This window comes from Carex rostrata, chromosome 24 (genome assembly GCF_964058835.1).
Source record: "Carex rostrata chromosome 24, lpCarRost1.2, whole genome shotgun sequence".
NCBI lineage: Eukaryota > Viridiplantae > Streptophyta > Magnoliopsida > Poales > Cyperaceae > Carex > Carex rostrata.
Genome location: NC_135941.1, coordinates 3,483,488 through 3,509,854, shown reverse-complemented (window position 1 = coordinate 3,509,854; position 26,367 = coordinate 3,483,488). Strand labels below are relative to the sequence as shown.

The following is a 26,367-nucleotide window of genomic DNA, read 5'->3' as shown; positions in this document are numbered from 1 at the left end:
TCTCGAACCCAAATAGAACTATATTAGAGTTTACCTGTCTGATATGACACGATGCCTGTCCCCCTAATTTGACCTACAACTTGGTTTGACCTTAAATTTTCAACCATTACACCTGTAGTAACTTTTTTTGGTATGAAGCACGAAGCCATTTGGATATAAAACAATATGAAACTAAATGATTCGACTTACCAGAATAATTACAGCTGTTTCAGGTAAAATCCCTTGTTAAACAAGTCTGTATGAAATGTCAAAATAAAAATTTCCTAAATGCAGTTGAAATCTGTATAGAGTGGAACTCAGGTACAGATGTAGCACAAGGTTCTGAGATCATTCCAACACCAAAATTAACGAAGACGTAATTATATTCAATATAATTTGTTAAGGCTACAACGCAAGTTGCGCAACGCATACAGACATCATGCATAAATCATTTCCCTAATACTAACATATGAAACTCATGATCTCGAGAACAATAACCCATAAAAAACAAATGAACTGCTATTCACAAGCTACTACTGTGTTTCTTGAAGCCTGATTATGACTGGTACAACAGGTACCGTGTATGTTCTTGCCTTCCACCCCAAGTAGCCTGATATACAAAAACTGCAGTGAACAATGCAGATTTGTTATGTTTTCTTTTCATGCTCTTCTTCAATAAAATAAAAGCAAGTAAACCTACCAATGCCCTCCTTTTTTTATTAAACTACAAAAGACATTCCATCCTGCTTAAACAAATAGATATGTGAAGACAAGAATCTTCCACATTACATAACTCCAAGATCTTCCCCCCCGCCCCCGCTCCAAAAAACGAATAAAATAACAAATGATTGAAGTCATTAAGTTTATTTTTGTGGGGGCCAACACTAAAGGTAAAAGAGATCAATAGTTGCACTCACATCCTTCCGTTTTTTAATAAACAACATCAACCGATTGATTTGTTCTGTGTGGCTTGGAAAGGGAGGAATAATAGAAAAACCGTAATTGAGGCAATAGACCCCTCATAAAACAAATAAACCTAGAAAAAAGATTCCTTAAGCATCTCCAAATAAATAAAACAACCTTAACATGATGAGATTCTATTGAGTTGAACACTCTGACTTGTCCGTGAGATACTCTCCAGAGGTGCTATTGTTTGAGGCATAGTCATCCCGCCTGACACAATAATCTCTGCAAACAGCACAGATTACAAAATATCATGAAAAATAATTATATTACTAAAGTCAAAAAAGCATGCAACTTGTAACTCAAGATACCAGGCACCAAGACTTTCCCATAAGATCCTTCAATCTATAACTATATTGGTACATTTGTGATGCAATGTTGAGACCAAATGTACAGTTCAATTTTAGTTCCACTCTTGGTCTATAACAAGCCCAAAAAAGTCAGAATTCAATAATGACCAGATGATATTATTACTCGTTACAAAGGAGCAATCTTGTGAAAATTCAAAATCTATATTGTGACACTCACCCATTGAAATGTTCATTTTTCTCTTCTTGTTCAATAAGCTAACAATAACTACTTCTCAAAGAATGATTAAGAAACCCCCTCAAAGTTTCAATATTTCTGTCCAATGCTTTAAATATTTTATAAATTATTTATTTAAGAGCGAATTAGACAATCAATTTATTAAGAAAGGTGTTATTTTTTTCTGGCTTGTGCTTCTTTTGAACAAGAAATGAAAATGGTTGCATATAAACAAAACTCTATCCATCTCCATTTACATCAAATCAAGTAATGTCTTGTCAAAAAATAGTTACACGTGTACAAGCAAAACTAGAAAAAAACAACTAAGAACATTTTAGTGATAAACCAATTGTAAAACAAAGTTAGGAAAAGAGATATTGCACAAACCTATGCCCTCGCGGATGGACAGATTAGGTCTGATGATGTCACTAGAGTTAACCAAGAAAATGTCCCCAATGTAAAGATGGTTTGTTGGTACAAATACACTGCACAACTCCTCATCCCCTTTATCGGTCTAAAAATGAAACAGATAGCATATTAGCAGTGCATAGATCAAGTTCGCAAATTACAACTTGTATGAGATGATGATTCATCAATGCAATTGAATGTTTGGAATAATAGAATAAATTATAGATAAATAAGAATGAGGCTATGGTAATATGCATATTACACAACGGGAAGCGCTATGGACTCATATCTCTGTTTTTAAACATCAACAGTCGATCTGAACCGTTCAACATGATCATCGTATGGAAATACTAAGAAATATAAAATTTGGTCTACAAGAACATTTTGATATCAAGATTATGTTTAACGATTCAGATCGATTGTTTGAATTTTAAATATAGAGAAATGGATCCATAGCACGGGTCAATCTGTGATATGCATATTACCATAGCCTCACTCTATAAATATTACTACCTGAAGGAGGACGGTTGATGTAATAAATCCGAAAGCATACTCCCCCACACGCGGATGGCGTATTATAGCTACTTCCTTGAATGCCGTTGTATTTTGATCTGTATAGCATAACATCCATACATTATTCAAGTACATGGATCCTATTTTGTTTTTCCTTGGTTTTGTTGACATACCATAGCGCATGTTGAAATGTCTAACTCGATTAAATTAAATAGAATTTAGAATTTAACTAACAAATTAAGTGATGACAGAGGCCAACATGGTTCCTTTGCCAAGATGAATTCACCTTGGGCATTTTGCATCAATGCATAATTTCATAATTTGTAATAAGAATAGAAAAGAAAATTTAATCCATTTTATGGGAAACAAAAAAAGGCTTCCAGCAAACCTATAGCCAAACTATGAAACAATGCAAGTATGGTTCACACTCTTTTCACACACGTACAAAGTACAAATTAATAACAAAGAAAAAGTGAGGTGACAACGACAATGACAATAATAATACCAGGTGAGATAGCAGTACTGATCTGTTTAGAGGCGGAGTAAATGTGCCTCATTAAAGGCATCTTTTTTATAACCCATTCTCCAAGCCAGAATACGGATGCACCGAGCCATGATGAAACAAATATTCCCACCAGAAATACAAAAATCAGAGACGTCAGAAACCCTAGACCTGTAATTAGCACAGAAGACACCGAAATAAGAGATAGTATGATATGCATGTTAACATATGCCGAGGCACAAATTTAATTTGCTGATATCTAACTTAAACTCTGTCTCACTTGGTACCAACAGCATATACAAGTTGGTACAGAAAGGATCTAGCTAGTTGGCAAGTAATCTCTTTACTGTCCCTCTTAGTTGCTATCTGTCTATATGCTTCTTCAATTCATGCCTATCTAGGTTTTCAGAAACCTTAAATATCTAACCTATAATCTAATGGGGGTGCTTCAGTATCAACCAGCCGACGTCATTTCTATATACTCAGAAATTTTATAGAAATATCATAGGTGATTACATGCATTTCTGGTTCTCTATAGATAGACAACACCTTATTGTAAAGAAAGTGCTATATTTTCAAAGGAGAATTTACCGAAAATATCAACGCCAATCTGTCTATATAGAGGGCTAAAAAAGCCATCAACAAACTGAATGAACCACCATGTGACGAAAAATGTGATAGCAACTGGAAACAACACTACACTGCAAATAGCATAGATTAACAAAGTAAGACATCATTTTAGAAGATAACAAAAATAAAGGAAAACTAAATGAAGAAACTCAATCCATTATTTATAACTCAGAGGAGAATAAAACAACATACATTCCAGTCATGAATTTTCTCGACACCCAACTCTGAAGAAAAGCGCAACATGCCTAAATACAGTAACATCCAGTTAAAGTCTATAAATTAACAATGTGGTCTTGTTGTATCAGCTACAACTGTTTTTACTTATTAGCTAAAATAATACTGTAAATGGTGAACTCTAGAAGTACTGCTGACCCCGATTGGAAATCAAAAGAAGGAGAGGGGGGTGTAACCCGTACAGAATCATAGAAAGCACGTGATTGCTTCAAATTCCAATCAAATCACAAAGTTTACTTGCTCAGATCGCAGTTTATACCTTAATTCCAACTACCTCTAGCTCTATTTATGGAAATAGTATAACAACTAATTCCAAATCTAGATCAACGGAGAGGAAAAGAGCAATCATATATCTAATAAACTCAAACATATTAAATCATAGCAAAACAAGCATAAATTTCAGATCGCACTAGAAACCTTGCGTGTGGAGGAATTGGGGGAACTGGGCGGAGACTTGACGGGATCTTCTAGATCTGCCTCCTCATCCCGGCTCAATGGTACGGACACTGACGCTTTCTCCGCCGCCGCAGCCGCCATCTCTCTCTCTCTCTCTCTCGCTCGCGGCTCTTTACAGCAAACCAAGAAGAGCTTTTATTTTTTTTAGTTCTCGAACTGTGCGGGTCATGGGCAACAGTTGCTTCTTCAGTTCTTTGCTTCTTGGAATTATTGGTAGTTAGAGGGTTGTTGTTTTGATGAATTCAAACACCTGAAGTAACAAAAATTTTGATTTTATATCCGGACCGTTCAATCTGCTATGGCATGAATATTGACGGTCCTGATCTAGACTCAAATATATTGTTACCTCAGAGGATATAGACTTTTGATTAGACCGAGATCTTGGCCGACTGATATGCGCCTTACGATAACGCCTCTGCAGTCATCAAGCCATTCGAACAAAATTGCATGTTTCAAAATTATTTTGAAAATATAATTTTTGGATTAAATTTTCAATATTTAATTTAAATTGTCTGTTGTAATCGTACATAGCTCATAACTATGACATATTCTATGTTAAATTTTTATATGATAGCGAATATATAAGTGAGTCATTTCTATTGGTACTAGTTAGAGAGGTTTAGTTCAGTTAGTTCACTTTTATTTATTCTATATAATTTTCTGTATGAACAGCTGGATTTCTATGTTTAATTGGCTAGGCCATTTTTCTGTTGTAATTTTATCTTAAATTCACATGTGTGTCAGTGTTACATGCGAACGAGTATTTACAATTAGGTTTTATTTCTAGTTTCAAGCTGTAATGGTGTATAAAATTTAGGTAAGTTGAAAGTTTCACATCGTAAATAGCTATTAAATATGCAAATAACTATTTCTAATACCGGGGGTTTGTTTGTTAGGCGCCATCAATTAATATCTTAAATTATTTTCAATACAAAAAAAATTAATTCTATGAACCAAGCATCTCTTATAAATTAAGAATTTTCAGGTTTGTCCTTCAAAAGTTTTATTTATTTTTATATAAAATTACACTATTAGTATGTTTATAAAATAAAACTACATAACACTTATATATCTAACATCTCCAATCTCAATTTTTATGGTTCCACCCTTGACTATAAACGTTGAGGGCGTGTTCGGCGGAACAAAGGGAATGGGAATAGGAATAGGAATAGGAATAGGAATAGGAATGCAAAAATTTTGAACTGAAAAATAATGTTCACGTGAGAAAAAAAAATTCAATCTGAGTGAATTTTTTTTTTCCACATGAACAGTAACTCACATTTTGCTACCGAACACGCCCTGAATGTTTTAGAAGGCTATAAAATAACTAATCATGTAAAAACAAAAGGCAGAAGAACGAACCTTTCCAACTTTACATCTCTCTATAAATACGTCATGCTACTTTATTTTTCAAGTGCTCATATATTTGTTAAAAATAGAACAAAAACTCATACAAGCTCATTATTATCTAATCTTATCATGTGGCACAAAACAGTCAGTATAGCATGTTCAAACTAAAAATATCCATTTTGTGAAGATGCTATATTTTATCGCAAAGATTTTCGGCTAAATTAATCTGTAAAACAATGCCATATTTTGCTGTATTAGCATAGCAAATTGTTGCATATTTTGTTGGTATCAATCGTATCGTATAGCATGATATTGCAGCGTGATAAAATAAAATATAGTTAGATTAAATTTGATAAGCCGAGAAAAGAGAACATATTATATGTGGGATCGCACTTTTATTTTTTGAATAAAAGTGGAATTATCCACCGATTTCTTATTGATCAAACACTGAATGAAGGTACCTACGCAGCAGCAGTCATTTACATCTTACCAGTATAAGGGACCGCACTTTGTATTAAACACGACCTGTCATAAAGCATGAATATCTGAATGAGTAATAAATACTCTGTAATCAATTAATAATGCTACTGTAAAAGAATTACCGAACGACTTAAAAAGAACATAATCAAAATAACATTACATAAAACCCTGTATAAAACAAAATCATCATAAATTTCTAATACAAGGTACACAAATGACTTTCCGAATAAAACTCTAGTAATAACTTAGACAGTACACTACTCAAATACCTTGACTTTGATTAATCTTAATCCAACTTAAACATGAAAAGAAAAAAAATAGAACATGTGATAACACACCACTGATCAATCAAATTCATCTCTCAAGAATTATGGGTCTGAGAAAAAGAGATCCTTATCAAAGAACCATCAATTGCACTCGCATGCTTACAAACAAGTGCCTCGGTCGCAGCCTCTTCACTATCAAAGGAAACCAGAGCTTGCCTCTTACCATGTACCTCAAAAATCTTGGTATTTACAATAGCGCCATGCTCACCAAGATGGGCAACTATATCATCCTCCGTCACCTCACGAGGTAGTGACGATACATGTATAGTTTTTGTTGGTGCGGTGCAGTGCCGATAGTTCTTGCCAGATCCACTGTGGAAACGACTCAGGCTTGAGTTTGCGTAGTCACGCGCATCAGCTGAGGGTGCTATGTCAGGGTACTTGGAAAAGGTTATTTCCATCTTCTTGCCAAACATTTTCGAACCCTTCAAGTTAAAAAATAAATAAATAGCATGCCTTACGCATAAACAACATACCGACAGATAAGCTGTCTCTAAAGAAGAGAGATAAAAGTCCCAACCCAAACAAATAGATAAGCTGTATCTAAGTAAAGAAGAGTGATTAAAGTCCCAACCCAAACAAATAGATAAATTGTATATTAAGTAAAGAAAAGAGCAATCGAGGTACCCTCAAGCAATTCATGGCCAACTCAGCCTGAAAATTATCTGACATCTGAAGAAGAGCATGGTCAGGCTTGTTGCGAAGGAACTTAATTCTCACTATATTCCCATACATGGAAAACAGGTTGAATAACTTATCCTCATCCATGCTCTGCAAACATGAAAAAAAAAGCAGCAGCCAAAAACAAAATTAATTATAGTAACAAAGCCTATAAGATATACAGTTAGGTAATATATATATACTTACACTGGGATCAAGATTGGTGATCAAAAGAGTACACCTGCCATTAGAGGCACCCCCATATCCACCTCCCGTCTGTACAAGTCAATGCAAAAAATGTCATGCTACAATGCATTAATTATATCTATGCAGCTTAAGCTAAATAGTACCTAATGCACAAATACAAACACAAACCTGGTGATATGCACCTCTAGTTTCATTAGATCTGTATCCATAGGAACCACCTCCTTCGCCATAAGTAGGCTACATATCACCAATGTCATGGAAGGAAAAAATTAAAAAGAACTGATCAATCAACTAATAATTTTAAATAATCTAAAGTAAAAAAAAAATCTGCCAAAAGGTAGAGTTTTTCTTTGCACTACACTGTTTTAAGCAGACTCACAGTGAGTAAATTTTCTTAAAATAAATTTTGTAATTTTTCATAAACAAAAGTTCAATGCTTTTTCCTTTTTTTTTTCTGAGTGCATGTTACATGTTTGCAGGGTTGCAAATTTTCGGCAAGCATATAAGATCCATTGTGAAAAATCTTGTGCTGAAAAGAGATGTTCTTTTCATTTTTCTTCTTTTGGATTACTCGAGTGTTTTACGTGAGAAGCAAGATGGAAGAAAGAGGTAAGCAAACCTGAGACGAACTATTTCGGTGGTCCACAGGCAGGTCAGGGTTTGTGAAATCTCTGAACAAAGAAATAAACTGAATTAAAAAAGGACCAACACAAATGCAACTGTAGTTAACATGAAAGGAAGTAGAAAACAAAATAAAGTAAGAACCCTTGAAATTAAAATATTCAAAAGTTTCTGTACAGTGTTTGATAATTATTAAAAAATAACAACAGAACGCAGTTCAAAAATCATATAATAATTAATACCAAGTTAATATATAACACATTGCCTATCTCTAAACTTAAAATTTTCATTACTTCAATGTTGTTTTTATAGTGAACAAGTAAAAAAAAAAAATTCAAAATAAAAAGACGCCAAAACAAAAAAAGAGACCACAAGCCTTTGAAAAGCTCGAAAGATAAATACCTGGAGCGTTCACCATTGTAATGAACTTGCAACTCCTGAAGACTGGGTTTTAAAAGAATAGGAAAAAAAAAACAATGAAACGGTTAGAGGAAGGTAAACCAGAGAGAAATTTAATTTTCTATCATCAGAAATACATACTTTGAATATTGCATTTCTATCTGACAGCAGCCATCGTATATATTCCTTCCCTGAAAATGAACAATAAAATACCTCAGAAAAAATCAAATTGGTAAGTCATCACTGAAGCACAAATATTGATATAAACACCTCTTAAGGATGCCCGAAGAAAAGTAACTGTAAGGACCCGCAAGAAAAAAAAATAATTCATACACACAGATATTAATAAAACAAAATGGGAACTAATAAAAACTATACCTCCAAATAGACAGATTGAATAATAAAATTTAATGCAAGAAAAAATACATACATGTAAAGCATCATTTGCTTGTATTGCATCCTGTTGTAGCTCATACTGTATGAGCGCTTGAAAACCTACATTATTAAATTTTAGAAAATATCTAATGTGTTTGTAATGCATAACAAAAAGAACCAACAAAACCCACAAGTTACTGGAATAATTTGATTTAAAGGGGAAAAAATACCAGCAGTCTTCTGAAAAGTGACAATCTTCTCGACAAAACCATATGGGGAAAAGACTTGGTGAAGAATGTCGACAGTTATAGGATACGTCATGTGGTGAATCGTTACTAAGAGAATTCGATTCGGAGGCAATTCCTTTCAGAGCAGGACCCACCGTCAGAGAGAGGAGAACGGGATGGATGAAAGAGAGAGAAGAGTAAGAGTAAGAGGTGAGAGGAATATATATCTAACTCGAGAAAGACGCTTAAGTAGAGGGGGCGAGAGAGAGAGAGAGAGAGATGCTGAAAGTGGCCTATATGTTCTCCATATAGTTGGCTTTTCTTTCCCTTATGGATATATGTCATATTCTATCACCAAGGTTCTGTACATTGGATCACATGTTACCATAACTGTTACTTGCTATTGTAGTAATGTAATTGGCTTTGTTATTTAAAAAAAATAGGGTAGTTGGAACTGCTGCTACTCATGGTCAATAATAAAAATGTCCTGACAAATGGCAAACTTATCTTGTGCATTCCAAATGGAATTGTTTCATTATAGGAAACAATTGCGTTCTAGGAAATATGTAATGCACTTGGGACATTTTTCTAGCAGACACTGTTGATTTTTTTTTAAATTTGGAACTCAGTAGGTGTTAATATATTTTGCTATTTAATTATTATGGTTAAACTCAAGTAAAACCTTATAAGTGCCAATTTTCAACTATTCAAATTTGGCCTTTGTAAACCTAATGATAATTTATACTGATAACATATGATTAGGAAGCATATAATTCCAAAAACACCTCTCAGATTTAATGTAAAAGATTTTGACATTCAAAAAGACATTATGAGCATATAACTTAGTCTCATAATTAGTCGATTAAAGAAGGTACCTGATCAGACTGTCTCATGTGCGAGTTGCCTTCTCCATCCCCAGCTGTGGTCAACTCTTGGTGGGATGAAAATTGAAGGTATACATTCCTGCCCCTGAAATAGCATTAAAGGTAAAAAAGCTTTTCGCTGTTTATAAGATTATCCAAATAAAAGAGACTGAATATAGAGACAAAAGGTGCTTGATTACCTGACATTGGGTTGCACACCAGTGTAATATTCCAAGGCACTGATAGCATTTTCTAATTCATCCATTTGCAGCAAAGCCTACATCAATTAACAAATATGCACATAAAAAATAGCTGAACACCTGTCAAAATGCTAAAATGCTGCAGATCAAAAGCAATTTTTCCATCTTGATTAAAGAAAAAGATTGTTATTGAAAAGTTTAAAAATTAACCTGATTTTTCGAGCGTATCAGGACAACCTTGGTGACAGTTCCAAATGGCCGAAGCAATTGAAGTAGGTCTGCCTATTTAAAAAGATAACAGTAACAAGAAACCAAGTTTGATCAAACTATTTAAAGAACAATTTGAATCATTTAAAATTGTTATTTAACATACTAAAATTACCTCTGATATCTCTTGCCCAACATTTCGCACATGAATCACTTTGGATGGCTCCGTCATTCTCTCTGTCTTACCTCTCGATTGACTACTATCACCTACAAAAAGTAACAAATTCTTATATAAAAAAGAAACGAGAAATTCATTCCCGGGAAAGATTTAGACCTTACTCGAGCAGGTAAAGGAACCCCCGAAAGAAAGATCCAGAACATAAAAGGACGGGTTTTTGAAATTTCAAGTTTAAAGGAACCCTAAAACAAGGAGGAACTGAAAATTATAGAAAAAAAGAAAAGAAAAGAGGAGATTTCGATACCTTAATGGAGACTTCGATAGGGTTTTAAAGTAGCAGCCTCCTTTCGCCTCCTTTTTTAGTGAGATCTTGAGACCAAGAGGGGGCTTTCGCATAAGAAAGAAAGGGAAAGGATTTTAATGTGTTGCAACTCCTAGCGCAGACGCTTTCTTCTTTGAGTACGTATCCTCTGAGGTATCTCATATTTTGCGTGAACGACGTGTCCGGTGCCTATTCGGGGGTGATGTAGGGGCCAGTATTATTTGAGCTTTGAGATTCGCGCAAAATTCATTTTAACGATTGAGATTTTCCAAAAAGTCACGCAAAATATGAGATATCTGAGAGGATGCGATTCGTCTTCTTTCGGACGGAATTTCATATCTAACCTTCTAGAATTCTAAAACTATGTATTTGTCCTCCAAAATTATATAGCCCCGGGCATTTGCCTCTTTATAATCTCAAAACTATATATATTCTTCAAAGTATAAATATTGCATTTATTCTTAAAAAAAGAAAAAATTAAATCTTAACGTTTCAAATGTCTTAAAGTTACTACATTACAAATTTCATTCTTTTTATGTAAATTATATAAGTTTTCATATTTACCGATCTATCAAAATTGACTTAAAATTTATAAAGAGAAGGGTTCAAATGCCTCCATTTTTCGTGTCTCCATCATGCCTCCATTTTTAAAAATATTAATAACTCAAAATTAAAAACATAAATGTCAAAATAAAACTTCTAGACGTGATTTATGTTATATTCACTATGTGCTCAGAAAAATTTGTCACATTTCACTTGTGTTTATATGTAAATCAATAAGTTGAAAAATTAACTTCTACAAATTATTCACATCAATACATTTTTACAACCTCCCGATGACAAATAAAATAAAGTTGGAATGTCATAATTTTTTACATGTGCATAGATAAAATGATGTAGATCATATCTAATCATTTTATTTTGACTTGTAAGTTTTAAATTTGGAGTTATTAAAAATTTAAAAAATGAAGGCATGATGGAGACACAGAAAAATAAAGGGCATTTAAACCCTCATCATTATAAAATACATATTTACTTTAATTGTAAAAACAAATATTACCCATATCCCTAAATTCCTTACTCTTTTTGTTTTCTCTTATTAAAATGAACTAAGTTTAGGAGTGTCTTCCTCTTCTATCATCAATCTCTTTCTCATACGAAAGAGTTAAAAAAAGTTATTATAAGATAGAGCATGAGAGTTTATAAATTTTATATTTTCAAACATAAAACTTTTACCTTTACAAATTTTTGAGTCCTAACCAACCTGTTTTTTCCTTTTCTTTTCTTTTTTGTATTTTTTTGTATTTCATTTTTATATGTAACTAGGGCTGCTTATGAGTCGAGTTGAGGACAATTTGGATTCAACTCATGAGCCGAGTTGAGTCAAAGTGTTAATCCAGTTCCGAATCAGAAATTTCAATTTGGAATCAACTTGCGAGCAATTCGGTAGAAGTGAGTCAACTCGTGACTCATAACATAGTACATAGTGAGACAATCTAATTTAATTATAACAAAAGAAATATTACATGGTATATCAAAATAATACACAATTAAAGACAATACATAATGAGACAATAGCTAATGCATAATTAAAAATTACAAAATACAAAAATAATATATAATTAAAAATTATCAAACATATAAGATTTAGTCATTTGAGAAGCGATGCTTTTTTTTTTTTTTAGTTTCAAGTGGCAATACAGTAGATTGTGGAAAACAAGTATAAGGTTTTGAGATGTAAATATTAGAAATATATGAATTAGAGTTTGGTGCGAGTCCAACTGAGTTGGGAGTATTTTAGATTTGACTCATAAATCAACTGAGTTAGTAATCTCGAGACAGTTTTGACTCAAGTTAGTTTCAACTCCAGTTATTAACGAGTTGAATTCGAATTGATTCCGAACTGAGTTTCAAGTCGTGAGCTTTTTGTGCACCCCTATATGCAACAGCATTAGATGAAGGGATCCGTAACCTCTCAGGTACCTAACTCACCACAATTGAAAAGAACGGCGCAGATTTAATTTTATCCGGTTCTTGCTCGGAATGACTGAGGGGAGCAATATTATTTGAGCTTTGAGATTCGTGCCAAGTTAAAAAGAACAGTTTTGGACCATCCGATTCAATTGTACTAGGTCCGGTAACCTGAGAGGATGTGAATTCTAGATGAAGAGGGGTAGAGAGAGAAAAGGAGTTCTAAATTCTAATACTATGATAAAAAAAATAATCTTATTTGCACGAAAATTTCAATATTTTTAGTTTCACATTCAATCACGGAATAATCAATACAAATTACACAAATTTTCGCATCATCAGTCCTTTCATTTGAATGACGTTTGTTTAATTAATTAATTTTTAACTATAGCAATGACGCTGATACGTGTATTCAGTTGTTTTGGGTATTTGGAAAAAAGTGCCCTCAAGACAGTGACGTAGTTACATTGAATTTGAAACCAAACATAAGTATATATATAATAGGATTATTATCTACTCTAGAGAAATTTTTTTATCTATCTTTAAAGAAAATTTTGTCCGCATCTTGACAACTCACAATCTAAATTGGTTAATTCACGGCACTCCGTCACCTGCTAGCATAGTAACATGATACGCGATAAATTCGCATTTTATTCGTTTCTAAACCGAACTCTGAATAAAACGAAAAAAAAAACATATAATACATTTTATTCGCGAATAAAACGCGAATCACAAATTATTCACGAAAAATATGTGAAAAAAACACGAAATTAAAAAAAAAAAAAATTGGGGGGTTTCTTGGGTTTTTTTTTTTTTTTTTAGTACCGAATTATTTCCGAATCACGAACTTTTGACCTCGCCGAACCAGATCCGAACTATTTGTTTGTCACTACGCCTGCTAGTCATATCAGTATTTTTTTTTTTTTTTTTTCTATTTCTGATTAAAATTCGGACTACGTTACCGTCTCAAGATGACCATGCCAGTTTGTATGTCAAAAACTCCATTATTACATAGTTCAGTGCCAATCAAAATAAGAGAGGTTACCACTTACCAGTACCTACCATTCAAATGAAAACTGATTAGTTCAAGAGTGGAAGCTAAAAATGAGTTCAAGCTCGGTGCATGAGCTTAAATGTAAAAACCATTGAATCAACTGTTAGTGAGGCTGAACTGTTGATTTTTCATCTACTGACTACTATAAATGTTTCTAAAACAAAAATCTTAAATATTCACATTTTAGACATAAAAATAATTTTTCAAAAATCTGAAACATATATAATAAATATCAACAAGATTAGTTGTATGAAAATTCATACAGAGAGAAATAGAAACATATCTTCTCTTTTAAATGAGAAGATATATATAGCATGAACAAAAAGAAGTATGAACTCTCCAATTATTATAAACAAAGAAAGAATAGAATTGGATGAATAAAGGTGTTGATAACATAACATATGCAAAAATCTTGAAACTTAACCTCTTTTTCGGAGTATATATAGACTTAAAAAATTAAGTATTTTAGTTCCAAACTTCTATTAAAACTTGATTTTATAAAATTAAGTGCTTGAAAATTATAAAAACTAAATGCAACAGAATATTTATCTCTGAAGAGACAAAATAATCCTTTTTTTTTCAAGGGACATTAGAGGGATCCCTCCAATCTTCTCAAGAGTTAAGTACTAAAAGCAAGCGTTTCAATGATACAAGGTTAAATCTTTCACCTACTGTACCCTTTTTGGTCAACCAAACACGATTCGACGGAACCACAATTTGAGAGGAAAAAGTTTTTCTTTTATACACAAATATAAGTTTTGTTTTTGAAAGCCGCACATTGTTTAGTCAAGCAGGTTCTAAAAAGTTTTTACCCAGAAGTATAGTTCCATCTTTGAATTTTGTCAGCTAATAACTTATTAGTAACATTTGGCAGTATTTATCAATTTATCCAGATGTTTGACTGATGCTGTAATTGGATCTAAAAGAGGAAGTGATGCAGAATATGAGAGAATTCAGGGGGCTCTGGAGAAATATGCCAAAGAAAGGAGATGGAGGAGTATTAAGGTAATAACATTATCTTATATTGTTGGTTTTATTCAACAAAATGCTAATCTTTTTGTGACTTTAATAATGGAAAGGTTGTGAAAAAGGGGAGGTAGCACAATTGGTTAGAAAAAAAATTCTAGAGTTATTGTATACATAGGTTAAGAGTTTGATTTCCTTTCATGACTTCGTAACTTTTGTGAAGGTTTTAAAAAAAAAATAATGGAAAGGTTGCTGGCTAGAGAAATCGCTAATGTATATATAAATTTTCCCAATTATGATTGTGGGAAGTTATGAAAATGGATGTATCCAGTTACACTGTTTTTGGTAACACCTGATTACATCTTACATTTTTAAAATTTTTAAAGTCCAAACAGTCGATCCAAATCATTCAACATAATGGATATATTAAAATGTGCTTGCAAATCAAATTTTACATTTTTTTTGAATTTTTTATTTTTTATCAAGTATTTTACAAAATAGTTGTTTTATAATGTATCCATCATGTTGAACGGTTTGAATTTTAAAACTGTAGAGTATAATCCGGTGTCACAAAAAAAATGATGTAAGTGGATCCTTTCTCTTCTAGAATATATATAGTTTCGTAGGAATGAATTGACGGGGTCCCTCATTTGAATGTTTTTGTCTTATATCTGTGAATATTATTTAATTAAAATCGTTTTCCATTAATTTCGTTGATCAATTAATTAAAAATAATTAAATCATTATTTCTATTATTATATTGATATATTAACCCCATAAGAGCTGAAAAGCACTCGGGCGACCAGGCCCAGGCATGATGACGGCAGGAGAGAGTGCTCCGCGATAGTAGTTATGAACCGTTGGATCCTATAAAATTTCAATCTCACGGTTAACAAAATTCGTTTTTCTATGAAGTCACATATATGTACAATTGTGTAGCGAGTAGTTTTTGATAGTCAATGAGAAATCGCTTCTCAACAATGGACTACACAGACAGAATACACAGCGCAACCAAAAATGAAAACTATATAGTCGCTTCTCAACAATGGACTACACAGACACAGACAGAATACACAGCGCAACCAAAAATGAAAACTATATAGTCGCTAACCCAACTAACTTTACTATTTAAAATAATTAACGTAAACGTGAAATAATCGTTGGTCACTCGAATTTAATTATATAGCTTTAATTAATTACTAGTATCGTGCCTGTGCGTTGCAATAGAACATATGGTTAAGACAAAAAAAATTATGAAAAAAAAAACATTCAATAAAATTAATAATTATTCAAAAATTGAGTGACGTGATCTTTTAATAGAATTATATGAATTTGTATTTTTAATTACTTTTGAATCGTGAATTTCTTATAATAATTTAATGATGTGATTTTAAGTACCAATGATTTTAAATAATAGCATTCTAATTTTAAATTAATTTGTACAAATATAGAATACCTGATACAGGTGATCATATATAATACCCATGCCGTAAGCAAACTGAATGAAGAAACATGAAATTAAAAATACATTAGTATTTTAAGTACCAATGATTTCATATTTTTGGTGACTTTTCTAATTTTGTTTTCTTTCTATTTTTCCTGTCCTGCGTAGAATCAAAATTGATAATATTTCTAGAATTCTCACTGCAATAACTATAGAAACATAGAAGAGTAATAAGGAATGAAATAAGGAAACATAATTGTATCGCTAAATTAGAGAGGGAGAAATAAGGAAACAAATTATATCACTCAATTTTAGAGTTTATTTAATTTTAATTGTAATACATCGTGTGGTGGTACGTGTGGTGAGTATGTTTTTAGTTAAATTTAGACTTTTATATATTATTCAGATGCATTAAATCAAAGGAAGATAGATTATGTAATTGGAGGATTGAGATTAAATCCGAAATTTTATCTTTCAATCGTAGCCATTGGCGGATCGGACAACCAACGTGCTTAATAATGGAATGGAGATATGAAGGCAGCCAAAATTTGAAAGACATACAAGCGATTTAATGCCTGCATTAAGGATTGATTGTCAAGCATAAGTTCAAGTTCACATCATATCCGTCTATCTATTCATGATCTGAACAATTATAATTGAAATATATGTTCTGTCTTTTCAAAATTCAAATACTCTCCATATTTAATTATGACTTTTTAAATTGCGGACATATGGATTTTGTTGGTAAGAATGAGCAGGAAATTCAGTTCCGGTGAACGAGGAGCCAACGGAGGTACTTGAAGCACAAATAAACCCTTAATTGGTAGCTTCTTGTATTGGTAAGATTTTTGTCTATTTTTGGTCATCTTTACTTTACTGTTTTATCAAAGCAATTTGTTAGCTAATTCAAATATTAAGACAGTTATTTATGTTTTATTTCATATTCTATTTGATATTTTATTTGGGTATGTTTGATTACAAAACAATAAGAACTAGAATAGCTCTTTTGTCATTTGTCTTATTAGATAAACTAAATCTAACTTTTTGTAAAAATAAATTATTCTAATAAGACAAAAGAGTTGAATTCCCTATTCTAGCTATTAAACTCTATCCAAACATAGAACAAGTTATTCTGAATAGCCTTTTTAAAAATAACTTATTCTCACTTCAACCAAATATACCATTTTAGGTTGTATTACCCAAAAATATTTAAAAAAGTGAAAATATTGCCGGACACAAGAGTCATTTATTTTCGTTCGTATAATTTCTATTTTAACATTTGAAAAGTCTCACAACAAAAAATATTAAGACACATAATTTAATGGTTATAGAGCGAATTTTGTGGGTCAGCTCATGCGAATTTAATTGAAACACAGTAGATTTCTGAATAGGTTCTCTTCATGTATATACAATCATTTTCTGATCTAAGTTTTTTTTTTAACTTTTGGAAAGGCTGCAAAATTATAAAAGGAAATCAAACTCTCAATCTTCGAATAACCAACAATTCTTAAATCTTTTCTCTAACCAACTGTGGTACCTCGTCTTTCTTTTCTGATTTAAATTCTAACAATGTAAATTAATCAAATTATTACCATATTCAGTTTAGTTCAAATTTCTATTGGACCCGAAATTAATTCCAGTGACATTTCTATATTGGACCCGGAATTTTTTATTTAGAAGGCCGTCTCTGATTAAAAACATTTTTGCTTAAAAAGAATGTAATTGCTCTATAAAAAGGTACACTACACGCCTAGAATTTAATTATGATTGAAAATAGACAAACCTTCTTATATTTTTGTACATCCTGAATTAAGAATCTCGTAACCTCCAAATTAAATACCGAGAGCAAAGAAAAATAGAAAAAGAATGACAATAAATTAGAAGTCAACCAAAGAAAGAACACTTGACTAAATTTATTATTGTCTTGATTTTGACCGTACTTTCCTCATGCTTATTCATCTTTAATATAAATTATAACATTTTCTTCCCTCTTTCTTGCATCAATTTATATCAATAATGGCTACATGGGCCGATCTCCCATCCGACTTGCTGATAGAGATATCCGATCGCCTCGACATCCTCAGCTGCCTCCGTTTATCTGCTGTTTGCACCGCCTGGGCCTCCACCATCCGCCCTCGCCTTTCCACCGGCACCCTCCCTCCATTCTGCCTCAAACAACCCGTGCCTTGGCTGCTCCTCAATGCTGCCACCTCAAAATATAACCCCGATCACATCGATTTTACCTTTTACAATCTTACCACTGCCACATCGTACTGCATTCGTAGTTCCATCCCGTTCTCTTCCACCCGGTTCCCTTCCCCCAAGTACACTCGTTTCCTTGGTTCCAACTCTGGCTGGCTTGTATGTACCAACCTAAAGTTACAGCACCAACTGCACCTAATCTCACCCCTCACTGGGACTAACCACCTTCTCCCCTCTGCCAAACTCCCCCATGGCTATCAAGGACCCCTATTCGATGTATGGATACCTAAGAAGAACACTTTCTATTGGAACTCACTTGAGAAAGTAATTATTTGCCAGGTGAATGACAACTGTTCTGGTAATGATACCAGGCTTTTGCTACTAGGTTTGTTCTGGCCACATGGTTTGGCAGTTTTGAAGGTTGGAGACGACAAGTGGACCTGGTTAGATCTCAAAAGGCATTTTAAAGATGCCGTTATTTATCGTGGAAAGATCTATGCCATGGCGAGACTGACTGACACTCTCCATTGCTGGAACCTGGAAGGTTGTTCTTTTAGAGCAGAGAAGACTCTCACTATAAGAAATAGTATGTTGAACGGCCTTACGAAGTACCTCGTTGAGTTCAAAGACAAACTTATGATGGTATGTAGGGATAATGAATGGGGCCATAATCCTAGCAACAAAATGAGTGTGTATAACTTGGACCTTGACCACAGAGACCGGTTGTGGAGCCCCGTTAACAACATAGGAGAAAATGCAATATTTATTGGTCCCGGATATTCTCGCACAGTATCTATTGTTGGCCTTGATGGCATACAAGGGAATTGCATTTATTACACTGATGATGCTTACGCACATAAACTCCATTGCAGAGGTTATTGGTATCCTCATTCAGGCATTTACCACATCAAGAAGGGAACTTTTGAGCCGTTTGCTATTTACTATATGCAACCGCCAATCTGGTTCTGGCCTTGTGATGTCAAACGACATTCATCTAATTCAGGCTTATTTATCTACTTGGTGATGTATTTTTGTCTACTTCTTTTTTCCATAGTGTTATCACTAATCAATTAGGACTTTGAGATTGTCAAATATTTTTTTGTGTCAAGGCAGAGTGTACGTCTCTGGTTTTGCTGAACATGTAACCACGTCTCAATTCCACCATTGTAATTTTACTTGTTATGTACTTGGATGAATTCATTGTCAGTTATCAAGTAGGACTTTCCTTTCCTTTCAAAAGATCATCCGATAAAACAAAACATGATCTCAAATTCTTTAAGAAATTATTCATGATGGACCAATCTGTTATATGGCATTTGTATACTCGTGTATAATTAATAGTCTAATGGATAAGTACTTGCATGTTGATACACAAATATAAATATCGTGTTTGTGCGTTACACCGGGACATATTATAAGAGAACAAAAAAAAATCATACAAAATGACATACTTTTATAGAAAATTTAGACTAAATAACAAATAACATTTCTTAAAACATATCAAAAGACTTCTACACGTAAATAATATTCCCTAAATAGTAAATTAAATAACATATTAGATGATATACATACATACATACATACATACATACACACACACACACACACATATATATATAGAGAGAGAGAGATGAGCTACGGTGAGTAAAACACGTTTGTACTCCACGCCATATTTTCATTTTAAAAATCCAAACGACCGATCCGAACTGTTAGATATGATCTCTATATTGAAATGTGCTTGGAGACTAAATTTTACATTTTTTGGAATTTTTTTACCATTTATTAAGCAATTTTGAAAATTGCTGTTTTGCTGTGAACAATAAAAAAACAGTAAAAATTTCTGGACCATTAGATTAGCGATTTTCAAAGTGGCTTAATAAATAGTAAAAAATTCCAAAATAAATGTAAAATTTGGTCTCCAAGCACATTTCAATATGGAGAACATGTTGAATGGTTCAGATCGGTCGTTTGGATTTTGAAAATAAAAACATAATGCCATGGAGCACCAACTCATTTTACCCCATAGCTCCCCGTAGCCCATCTCTCTCTCTCTCTCTCTCTCTCTATATATATATATATATAAATAACATATTAGATGATATACATATATATATTTTTTATAATTTTATCTTATTGACATATTTTAATAAAAAAATCTCAAGTAAAATGACATATTAAATGATAAATAACATTCCTTAAATGATATGAAAATAGAAAGAAATAAAGACATGATCAAGCAATTCAAAAATTCTTTAAATGACTTTTAAAAGATAGAAATAAATCATGACCAATCAGAAAGATGATACAACTTGCATGTGGAGAGTACGTGTAGTGAGTGTGTGTCTAAATAAATTTAGAATTCTACACGTAAAAAATAAATAAAAAGATGCATAGAATCTGAATATTTGATCAAAAGGTTGATATTTAATCCAAAATTTTATCTTTTAATTAAAGTCTGACAGATCATAACATCTACGTGTTTAATATAAGAAGAATGGAGGTATTGGTTGATAAATAATAAAAAACAAGGTAACAAAGTGGTCGTTGGTAATCAATTGTGTGTCATATAAAACAACCTGCTAAATTAAGAAGTAAATAAAACTAGGATTCTATTTTATAATATTGCCTAAATGTCGATTTTTTTTTTTTTGCACTTCATATGAAAAATATTAAATAGGCTCCTCATTACCCTCATAAATATTTTCTCATATTCTCTCACAAATTATAACAAAAATAAATCTTCTCTTCCATAATTCCGTATACAAATAATTTTTGACATAATTCATTTTTTTATGCAAAAATTAATAATCTAATAGATATCATGATTAGAGAAATAAAATATTAATATTTTAGCATGAAAGTAAAATTAACATTTCTGAATTTAGAATAAAAGTGAAATCAATTTTTATCTAAAACTTATAACGAACAACAGTTTAATAATTTACAAACGGTCAATGAATCAAACACAAACCTGATCAATTAAAAACAAGTGAAAAAAAATGTCTTGAGACCTCCACTCCAATATAATTTTTACTTTCTGATTTTTCTGGCTTGGCTGTTTTGCTCCTCTGATTTACTTTCCTTTTTTTTCTCTTCCCGTTAACACCCTTTTTTTGTTTTGTTTTTAACTTCCGATTTTATCTTTGACCTCAAATTTCAAAGATTGGTTTTCTTTTCTTCACACAGTCAAAGCTATCGATTTCGATATCAAATCGCAATTTGAAAAAAAAAAAAAACTGCAGTCTTGATTTCGAAACTTTACGTTAAAGTCCTTTGAAATTATTACATTACATTTATTAGGAGCTGCTAATATATATAAAAGAAATTAATTATGTTTCAATACACATGATGAATTTTTTTAAATTTATTGAGGTGGCTATAAGCACATACGCCTTACTGGGCTTAAAATCAGCCCCTGAATAGTTTCACCGCAAGCTGATCTCTGACAGTTTGGGTCTGTTTTCGTAAACTTTTTATATAACCCCTTACCAGTTCATACAAATCAAATGTCACATGCTATGAAAATCAATTTTTGATTTAGTAATAAAGATAATGCTCCCTGAGAGATATCAGATTTGAAATCTGAATAAAAAAATTCTTTGTGAATATTAAAAAAAATTAAATGACTTGATCTCCAACCTTCACTCAAATAAAAAAAAAATGTCACACGCTATGTATTTCTTAGGTCTGTATATACCATAGTCCGTATGCAATGTAAGTATTATCCGCGTTTAGTTATTCTTGAATAATTCTGTAGAGATCTTTTTGATAAAATTTTATACTCAATCAAATTGAAACTAAACGAAACCACAATTATTCATGTAAATACACAATAATGAGATTCTACTAGGAATTTTTTCTCTTTTTCCCCACAAAAAGGTTGTGTTCTAACTTCTAACCCAGCCGGTGCACCTGTAATCAATAGACTCCATTAATAATGCCAGCAATAGGAGTTCTGGTTCCGAGGGCAGGAAAATTTCTGCCGATAGATCCATCCGTCGATTTAAACACTCATAATTGAAAGATGGACCTTGTTGGCAGGAATTCCTGCACACATGTGGGCAGCAGATTTGGTTCCGGCTCCGAAAACTGATCTTCAAAAGAACCATTTGGGGCTTAGCATATAATTGTTTTCTATCTACCAGATTGAATGGAAATGGACAAAGCATTGGCTGACATTAGAGTGGCCTCATCCTCCCTAGTTCGGCCAAATATACTAGACGGTTGCACATCCAGAAAATTCATCATAAACATCGAGCTTTCGGGTGGCACATGCACCGGTGTGCGACCTTCCAGCATCTCAACTGCTTCTGTCATGGTAGGTCTTAGCATTGGGTTCTCTTGAATGCACCAAAGAGCCAGTCGACATAACACCGTAACTTCTTCCTCACTTATCTCTTCATTCTTGACCAAGCTCATATCGACTACCTCCATTAACTCGCCTTGCATCATTTTCTCTCTGACGATTTGTGGGAAATACGAGCTCCGTCTTTGTTGAGTCTCTCCATCCACCACAAACATGAAGTTCCTACGCCCACCAAGCAGCTCCAAAAGCACCATTCCGTAGCTATAGACGTCTGATTTGGTTGAGATAGCATTTGGCACCAGCATCTCCGGAGCTAGGTAACCAACCTGATTGTGGTACAAAATATGTTGATATGGTAAGATGTAAATTTTTGTAATATACAAAATAAACTTGGATAACTCGATGTAAAAAATTAGCTATAATAAAAAAAAAAAGCTTTGAAAAAGAAGAATGGTGCTTATTGATCTGGCTACACAAATAAACTGGGAAACGGTATGCACACTGACAAAGAATGGGGGCATGGGTATTATTGATCTGGCTACACAAAACGAAGCTCTGCTCATCAAGTGGATATGGAAGCTAGAACAAAACCCAAACAGTCAATGGGCACAGACAATACAGAAAATTTATGGCATAGACGGAGCTTTTTGGGAAGTAGAAGGCCGATCTTTCTTCTCAAAGGATCTTGAGAGAAGCCTAAACTTCTATCAAGTCTCAACCGAGCTAGACCTGGTGAATGGAGGGAAGGTGTGGAGATGGACGAGGAATGGCCAGTACTCATGTGCATCGGCATATCGGGCCGTACATGATAGGGGTACCAGATGTCCATATTCCAAACTACTGTAGAAATTGAGAATCCCAACTAAGGTAAAGATCTTCATTTGGTTGATATCTCAAAACAGCTTGCTTACACAGGAAGTCCTGATAACAAGAGGGTGCAACGTATCGCAAGGTTGTGTACTATGTAGTTCCAGCGAGATAGAAACCAGTGGACACATGCTGTGGGAATGTCACTATGCAAGGTCCTTCTGGAGAGGGATCATGGGGGAATTCAATATCAGATTCCAAACAATTAGAGGAAAATCTTTACCGGATATATGGCTCCAAATCAGATCAGGTTTGAACAAGAGGCATAAACATAACTGGGATACGGTATGGGCTGCAGGCGCATGGGCAATATGGAGGGAAAGGAACAAAAAATTGTTTACTCAAAAAAACAGACTAGTGGGAATGGTCATTGCGAGCACGGTATTAGAAATCAATGATTGGATACAAAATGCATAAAAATTGGGAAGCAAAAGAGAGGGGTAGCGGTAGGGGACATGCGAGTGCATATAGCCTAATGCTACAGGCAAGTTTCGACAAATAGAATTAGATGGGTAGGTAAGCAGGGTAGATGACCGAAAAGTTCAGTGTATAAATTTAAGGATTGTAAATAAACTTTTCTTATAATATACTTGTTAGATTGGCACTTTGCCAACTAACCTTCAAAAAAAAAAATAATTACCGTTCCCCTTGCTCTGGTCATGACACTACTCTCATCCTTCCCAATCAATTTTGAGATACCAAAATCGGATAGCAGGGCCCTGAATTCTCCATCAAGGAGAATATTTGCGGGTTTGATGTCGAGATGCAAGATCCGCTGATGGCATTCATGGTGGAGATACGCAAGTGCCTTGGCTACATCAATTGCAATGCGATACCTTAACGCCCATGTTAAATGGCTTCTCTTTCCGTTATCCGTGAAAAGCCATGCATCAAGAGACCCGTTTTCAAGGAATGGATAGATCAGGTAGTGGTCTCCTCTCGGAGAGAGACAAAACCCTAGAAGGCGCACTAAATTGACATGTTGCCGACTTGCAATAATTGTCATCTCTGTTCTAAATTCTGTTTCGCCACTTGGCTGCCATTTGATCCGCTTTACCGCAATGGTAGAGCCATCTGTTAGTGTCCCCTTGAACACAGCACCAGAAGCACCTTCACCTATGCGTTCTTGAAAGTTTGCTGTTGCCGTTTCAAGATCTTTGATTGTGAACCTTGTAGGTAATCCGGCCATCTCGAGGAAATCATATTGCTCGTCTTGGGTTGTTTCCTGCTCTTTGTGGGCTTGCCACCATGCCTTTATTTTTGGGGCACACATTAGCCACAGCCACGGCACAAGGGATAAACAAGCATTGATGCTTGCAATTGATACAGATAATTTATCATTGTCGTACCAGTAGAGGCGGAGGAGAATACCTAATACCAAAGTCACAGTGAAAAGTGATGCGATCGCTGGTACTTTCCTCCGGTCCCAGATTTGCTTTACATGAAAAACAGAGAGTAATACATATACTATAATTAATCCAATCATCGTAAAATTTTTACTAAATTTTCCTATATTTCGACGATTATTGAATATCAGAACCCCGTCTGTTACCAATGCTGTAAATAGAACTGTGCTTCTCTGATCATGTGAAAATTTCATAAGCAAAAAATTCAGCATGGCCACGCAGTCGATTGCATAGATTAGACGGAAAACAAATTGCCATCGCCACGGACGGATGTAGAAATGATTAGCAAATATCACTGTGATTAAACCCAGGGATAAAGCTAACATTAAAATCCTCAATTTCGTAGTTGATATTTGGTTGGCTTGGAGAGAACAAACGGCAAAGTAGATCAAGATTTGAAATATATTAGTTAGTAGATTGGCTGGGATTAATTTTGCAGAAATTAGGATAAATTCAACTGCGAGTAAGAAAATTACTATGGCTGAGGTTATGATCTCTACTTTTTGCATGGCCATATGATTTTTTTTCCCCACAATTTTGATGTATTTTTCAGAGGTGGAATGGGCTTTATTGCTTTACCTTGCAAACAGAGACTAGAGGTAAAACTAGGATAAATTTTGATTTATACTCTTTGATGTGACAATTTTAAATATTCTTAATGTTAAGCGAATGATCCCAAGTCAAGTCAAGTTTCCCCTCCGAAATTTCTTTCCATGCTCTCAGGTCGTCATAATCTTATCCCAATCAAACAAAACCTGCAATAGAATTAAAATTTTCTCACTTATTCCACCAAAATTCTTCGAATATATAATTGAGAGAGAAACATAAAAAAATGAAATTCCTTTAGTCTAGCTACCTCGCTCTTTATTCAATTTCTTCTAGAAGAAATAGTTGGTGAATCCACCATCTTTATCCACCTAGCTACATTCATGTAGGACCCACAACCATACATATAAATTTATTTCCCTATTTTTTATTCATCAGATTAATTTTAGTCATGATTTAAATTGTTTCAAACGAGATGTAAAATAAGATTAAGATGAAGTAAGCAATTTAATCCTCTTTAAATTGAAGTAGTATGCATGTTTAATTGTAGAGTGCCAGGTGTAATAAGCTTTTACTCTACACAAGTGCTACAGAATTGGAATTAGAATATTGAGATTTAATTTGGTGGTTATATTGTTTCTAATTTCAACAATATATATGTCTATTTTTTTATCATATTTACTTCACAGATTTGTCGAAGCAGTTTGTTAGCTAATTTATGTTCTATTAATCGATCTATTTTGATATTCTATTTCAGGTTGCAGTATCCCAAAATATTCTAAAATAGAGAACACACCGCAGGACAACAATCAATTGATTTCGTCCATGTATCATTTCTTTTTTAATATTTGAAATGTCTCATAATAAAACAAAAAAATATTAAGAAAAATAATTTAATTTGTGATTGGATCTACTGTGTTTGTGATGTGGATGAACAATTAATTAACTGTAGGTTGTTATCGTTTAGGAGAACGGACATT

General features: G+C 33.4%; 4 protein-coding genes across 6 annotated transcripts; 1 reads left to right on the top strand and 3 right to left on the bottom strand.

Annotated features, from left to right (window-relative positions):
- Positions 1–344: 344 nt before the first annotated feature.
- LOC144575308 (protein LIKE COV 2-like) lies at positions 345–4,405 on the bottom strand. Of its 2 annotated transcripts, XM_078325402.1 has the most exons (8): positions 4,172–4,405; positions 3,713–3,765; positions 3,482–3,591; positions 2,894–3,061; positions 2,389–2,486; positions 1,855–1,981; positions 1,060–1,167; positions 345–603 (listed from the first exon to the last, which is right to left on the bottom strand). In XM_078325402.1, the coding sequence occupies exons 1-7, from the start codon at positions 4,289–4,291 to the stop codon at positions 1,061–1,063; spliced, it is 783 nt and encodes a 260-aa protein (XP_078181528.1). In that variant the 5' UTR covers positions 4,292–4,405; the 3' UTR covers positions 345–603; position 1,060. The 2 variants fall into 2 exon arrangements, with proteins under 2 accessions (XP_078181528.1, XP_078181529.1); XM_078325403.1 differs by lacking the exon at positions 345–603 and having other exon boundaries at positions 812–1,167; positions 4,172–4,388.
- A 1,793-nt stretch (positions 4,406–6,198) lies between these two features.
- On the bottom strand, positions 6,199–10,734 carry LOC144575307 (polypyrimidine tract-binding protein homolog 3-like). Of its 2 annotated transcripts, none has more exons than XM_078325400.1 (14): positions 10,608–10,734; positions 10,301–10,392; positions 10,129–10,200; positions 9,919–9,995; positions 9,731–9,824; positions 8,859–8,991; positions 8,684–8,748; positions 8,395–8,444; positions 8,257–8,298; positions 7,853–7,904; positions 7,402–7,470; positions 7,234–7,302; positions 6,994–7,137; positions 6,199–6,791 (listed from the first exon to the last, which is right to left on the bottom strand). In XM_078325400.1, exons 2-14 carry the CDS (start codon positions 10,355–10,357, stop codon positions 6,402–6,404), a joined length of 1,314 nt encoding a protein of 437 aa, XP_078181526.1. In that variant the 5' UTR covers positions 10,358–10,392; positions 10,608–10,734; the 3' UTR covers positions 6,199–6,401. The 2 variants fall into 2 exon arrangements, with proteins under 2 accessions (XP_078181526.1, XP_078181527.1); XM_078325401.1 differs by having other exon boundaries at positions 10,465–10,610.
- Positions 10,735–18,076: 7,342 nt separating this feature from the next.
- Positions 18,077–22,389, top strand: LOC144575275 (uncharacterized). Its single transcript, XM_078325369.1, has 2 exons — positions 18,077–19,136; positions 22,304–22,389. Exons 1-2 carry the CDS (start codon positions 18,077–18,079, stop codon positions 22,387–22,389), a joined length of 1,146 nt encoding a protein of 381 aa, XP_078181495.1.
- LOC144575767 (putative receptor-like protein kinase At5g20050) lies at positions 22,314–24,927 on the bottom strand. The gene is made up of 3 exons (XM_078326001.1): positions 24,785–24,927; positions 24,076–24,687; positions 22,314–22,894 (listed from the first exon to the last, which is right to left on the bottom strand). The coding sequence occupies exons 2-3, from the start codon at positions 24,622–24,624 to the stop codon at positions 22,397–22,399; spliced, it is 1,047 nt and encodes a 348-aa protein (XP_078182127.1). The 5' UTR covers positions 24,625–24,687; positions 24,785–24,927; the 3' UTR covers positions 22,314–22,396.
- Positions 24,928–26,367: the final 1,440 nt, after the last annotated feature.

Coding starts and splice junctions, on each gene's coding strand:
- LOC144575308 (XM_078325402.1), bottom strand. CDS start 4,291: ATGGCGGCTGCGGCGGCGGAGAAAGCGTCAGTGTCCGTACCATTGAGC. Junction 3,062..3,481: donor GATTGGCGTTGATATTTTCG/GTAAATTCTCCT, acceptor TGCTAATTACAG/GTCTAGGGTTTCTGACGTCT. Junction 1,168..1,854: donor GTCCATCCGCGAGGGCATAG/GTTTGTGCAATA, acceptor TGCTGTTTGCAG/AGATTATTGTGTCAGGCGGG.
- LOC144575307 (XM_078325400.1), bottom strand. CDS start 10,357: ATGACGGAGCCATCCAAAGTGATTCATGTGCGAAATGTTGGGCAAGAG. Junction 10,201..10,300: donor TTGGGCAAGAGATATCAGAG/GTAATTTTAGTA, acceptor CTTTTTAAATAG/GCAGACCTACTTCAATTGCT. Junction 6,792..6,993: donor TGGCCATGAATTGCTTGAGG/GTACCTCGATTG, acceptor TTTAACTTGAAG/GGTTCGAAAATGTTTGGCAA.
- LOC144575275 (XM_078325369.1), top strand. CDS start 18,077: ATGGCTACATGGGCCGATCTCCCATCCGACTTGCTGATAGAGATATCC. Junction 19,137..22,303: donor ACATAAACTCCATTGCAGAG/GTTATTGGTATC, acceptor CCTTGTTGGCAG/GAATTCCTGCACACATGTGG.
- LOC144575767 (XM_078326001.1), bottom strand. CDS start 24,624: ATGGCCGGATTACCTACAAGGTTCACAATCAAAGATCTTGAAACGGCA. Junction 22,895..24,075: donor TGACCAGAGCAAGGGGAACG/GTAATTATTTTT, acceptor TACCACAATCAG/GTTGGTTACCTAGCTCCGGA.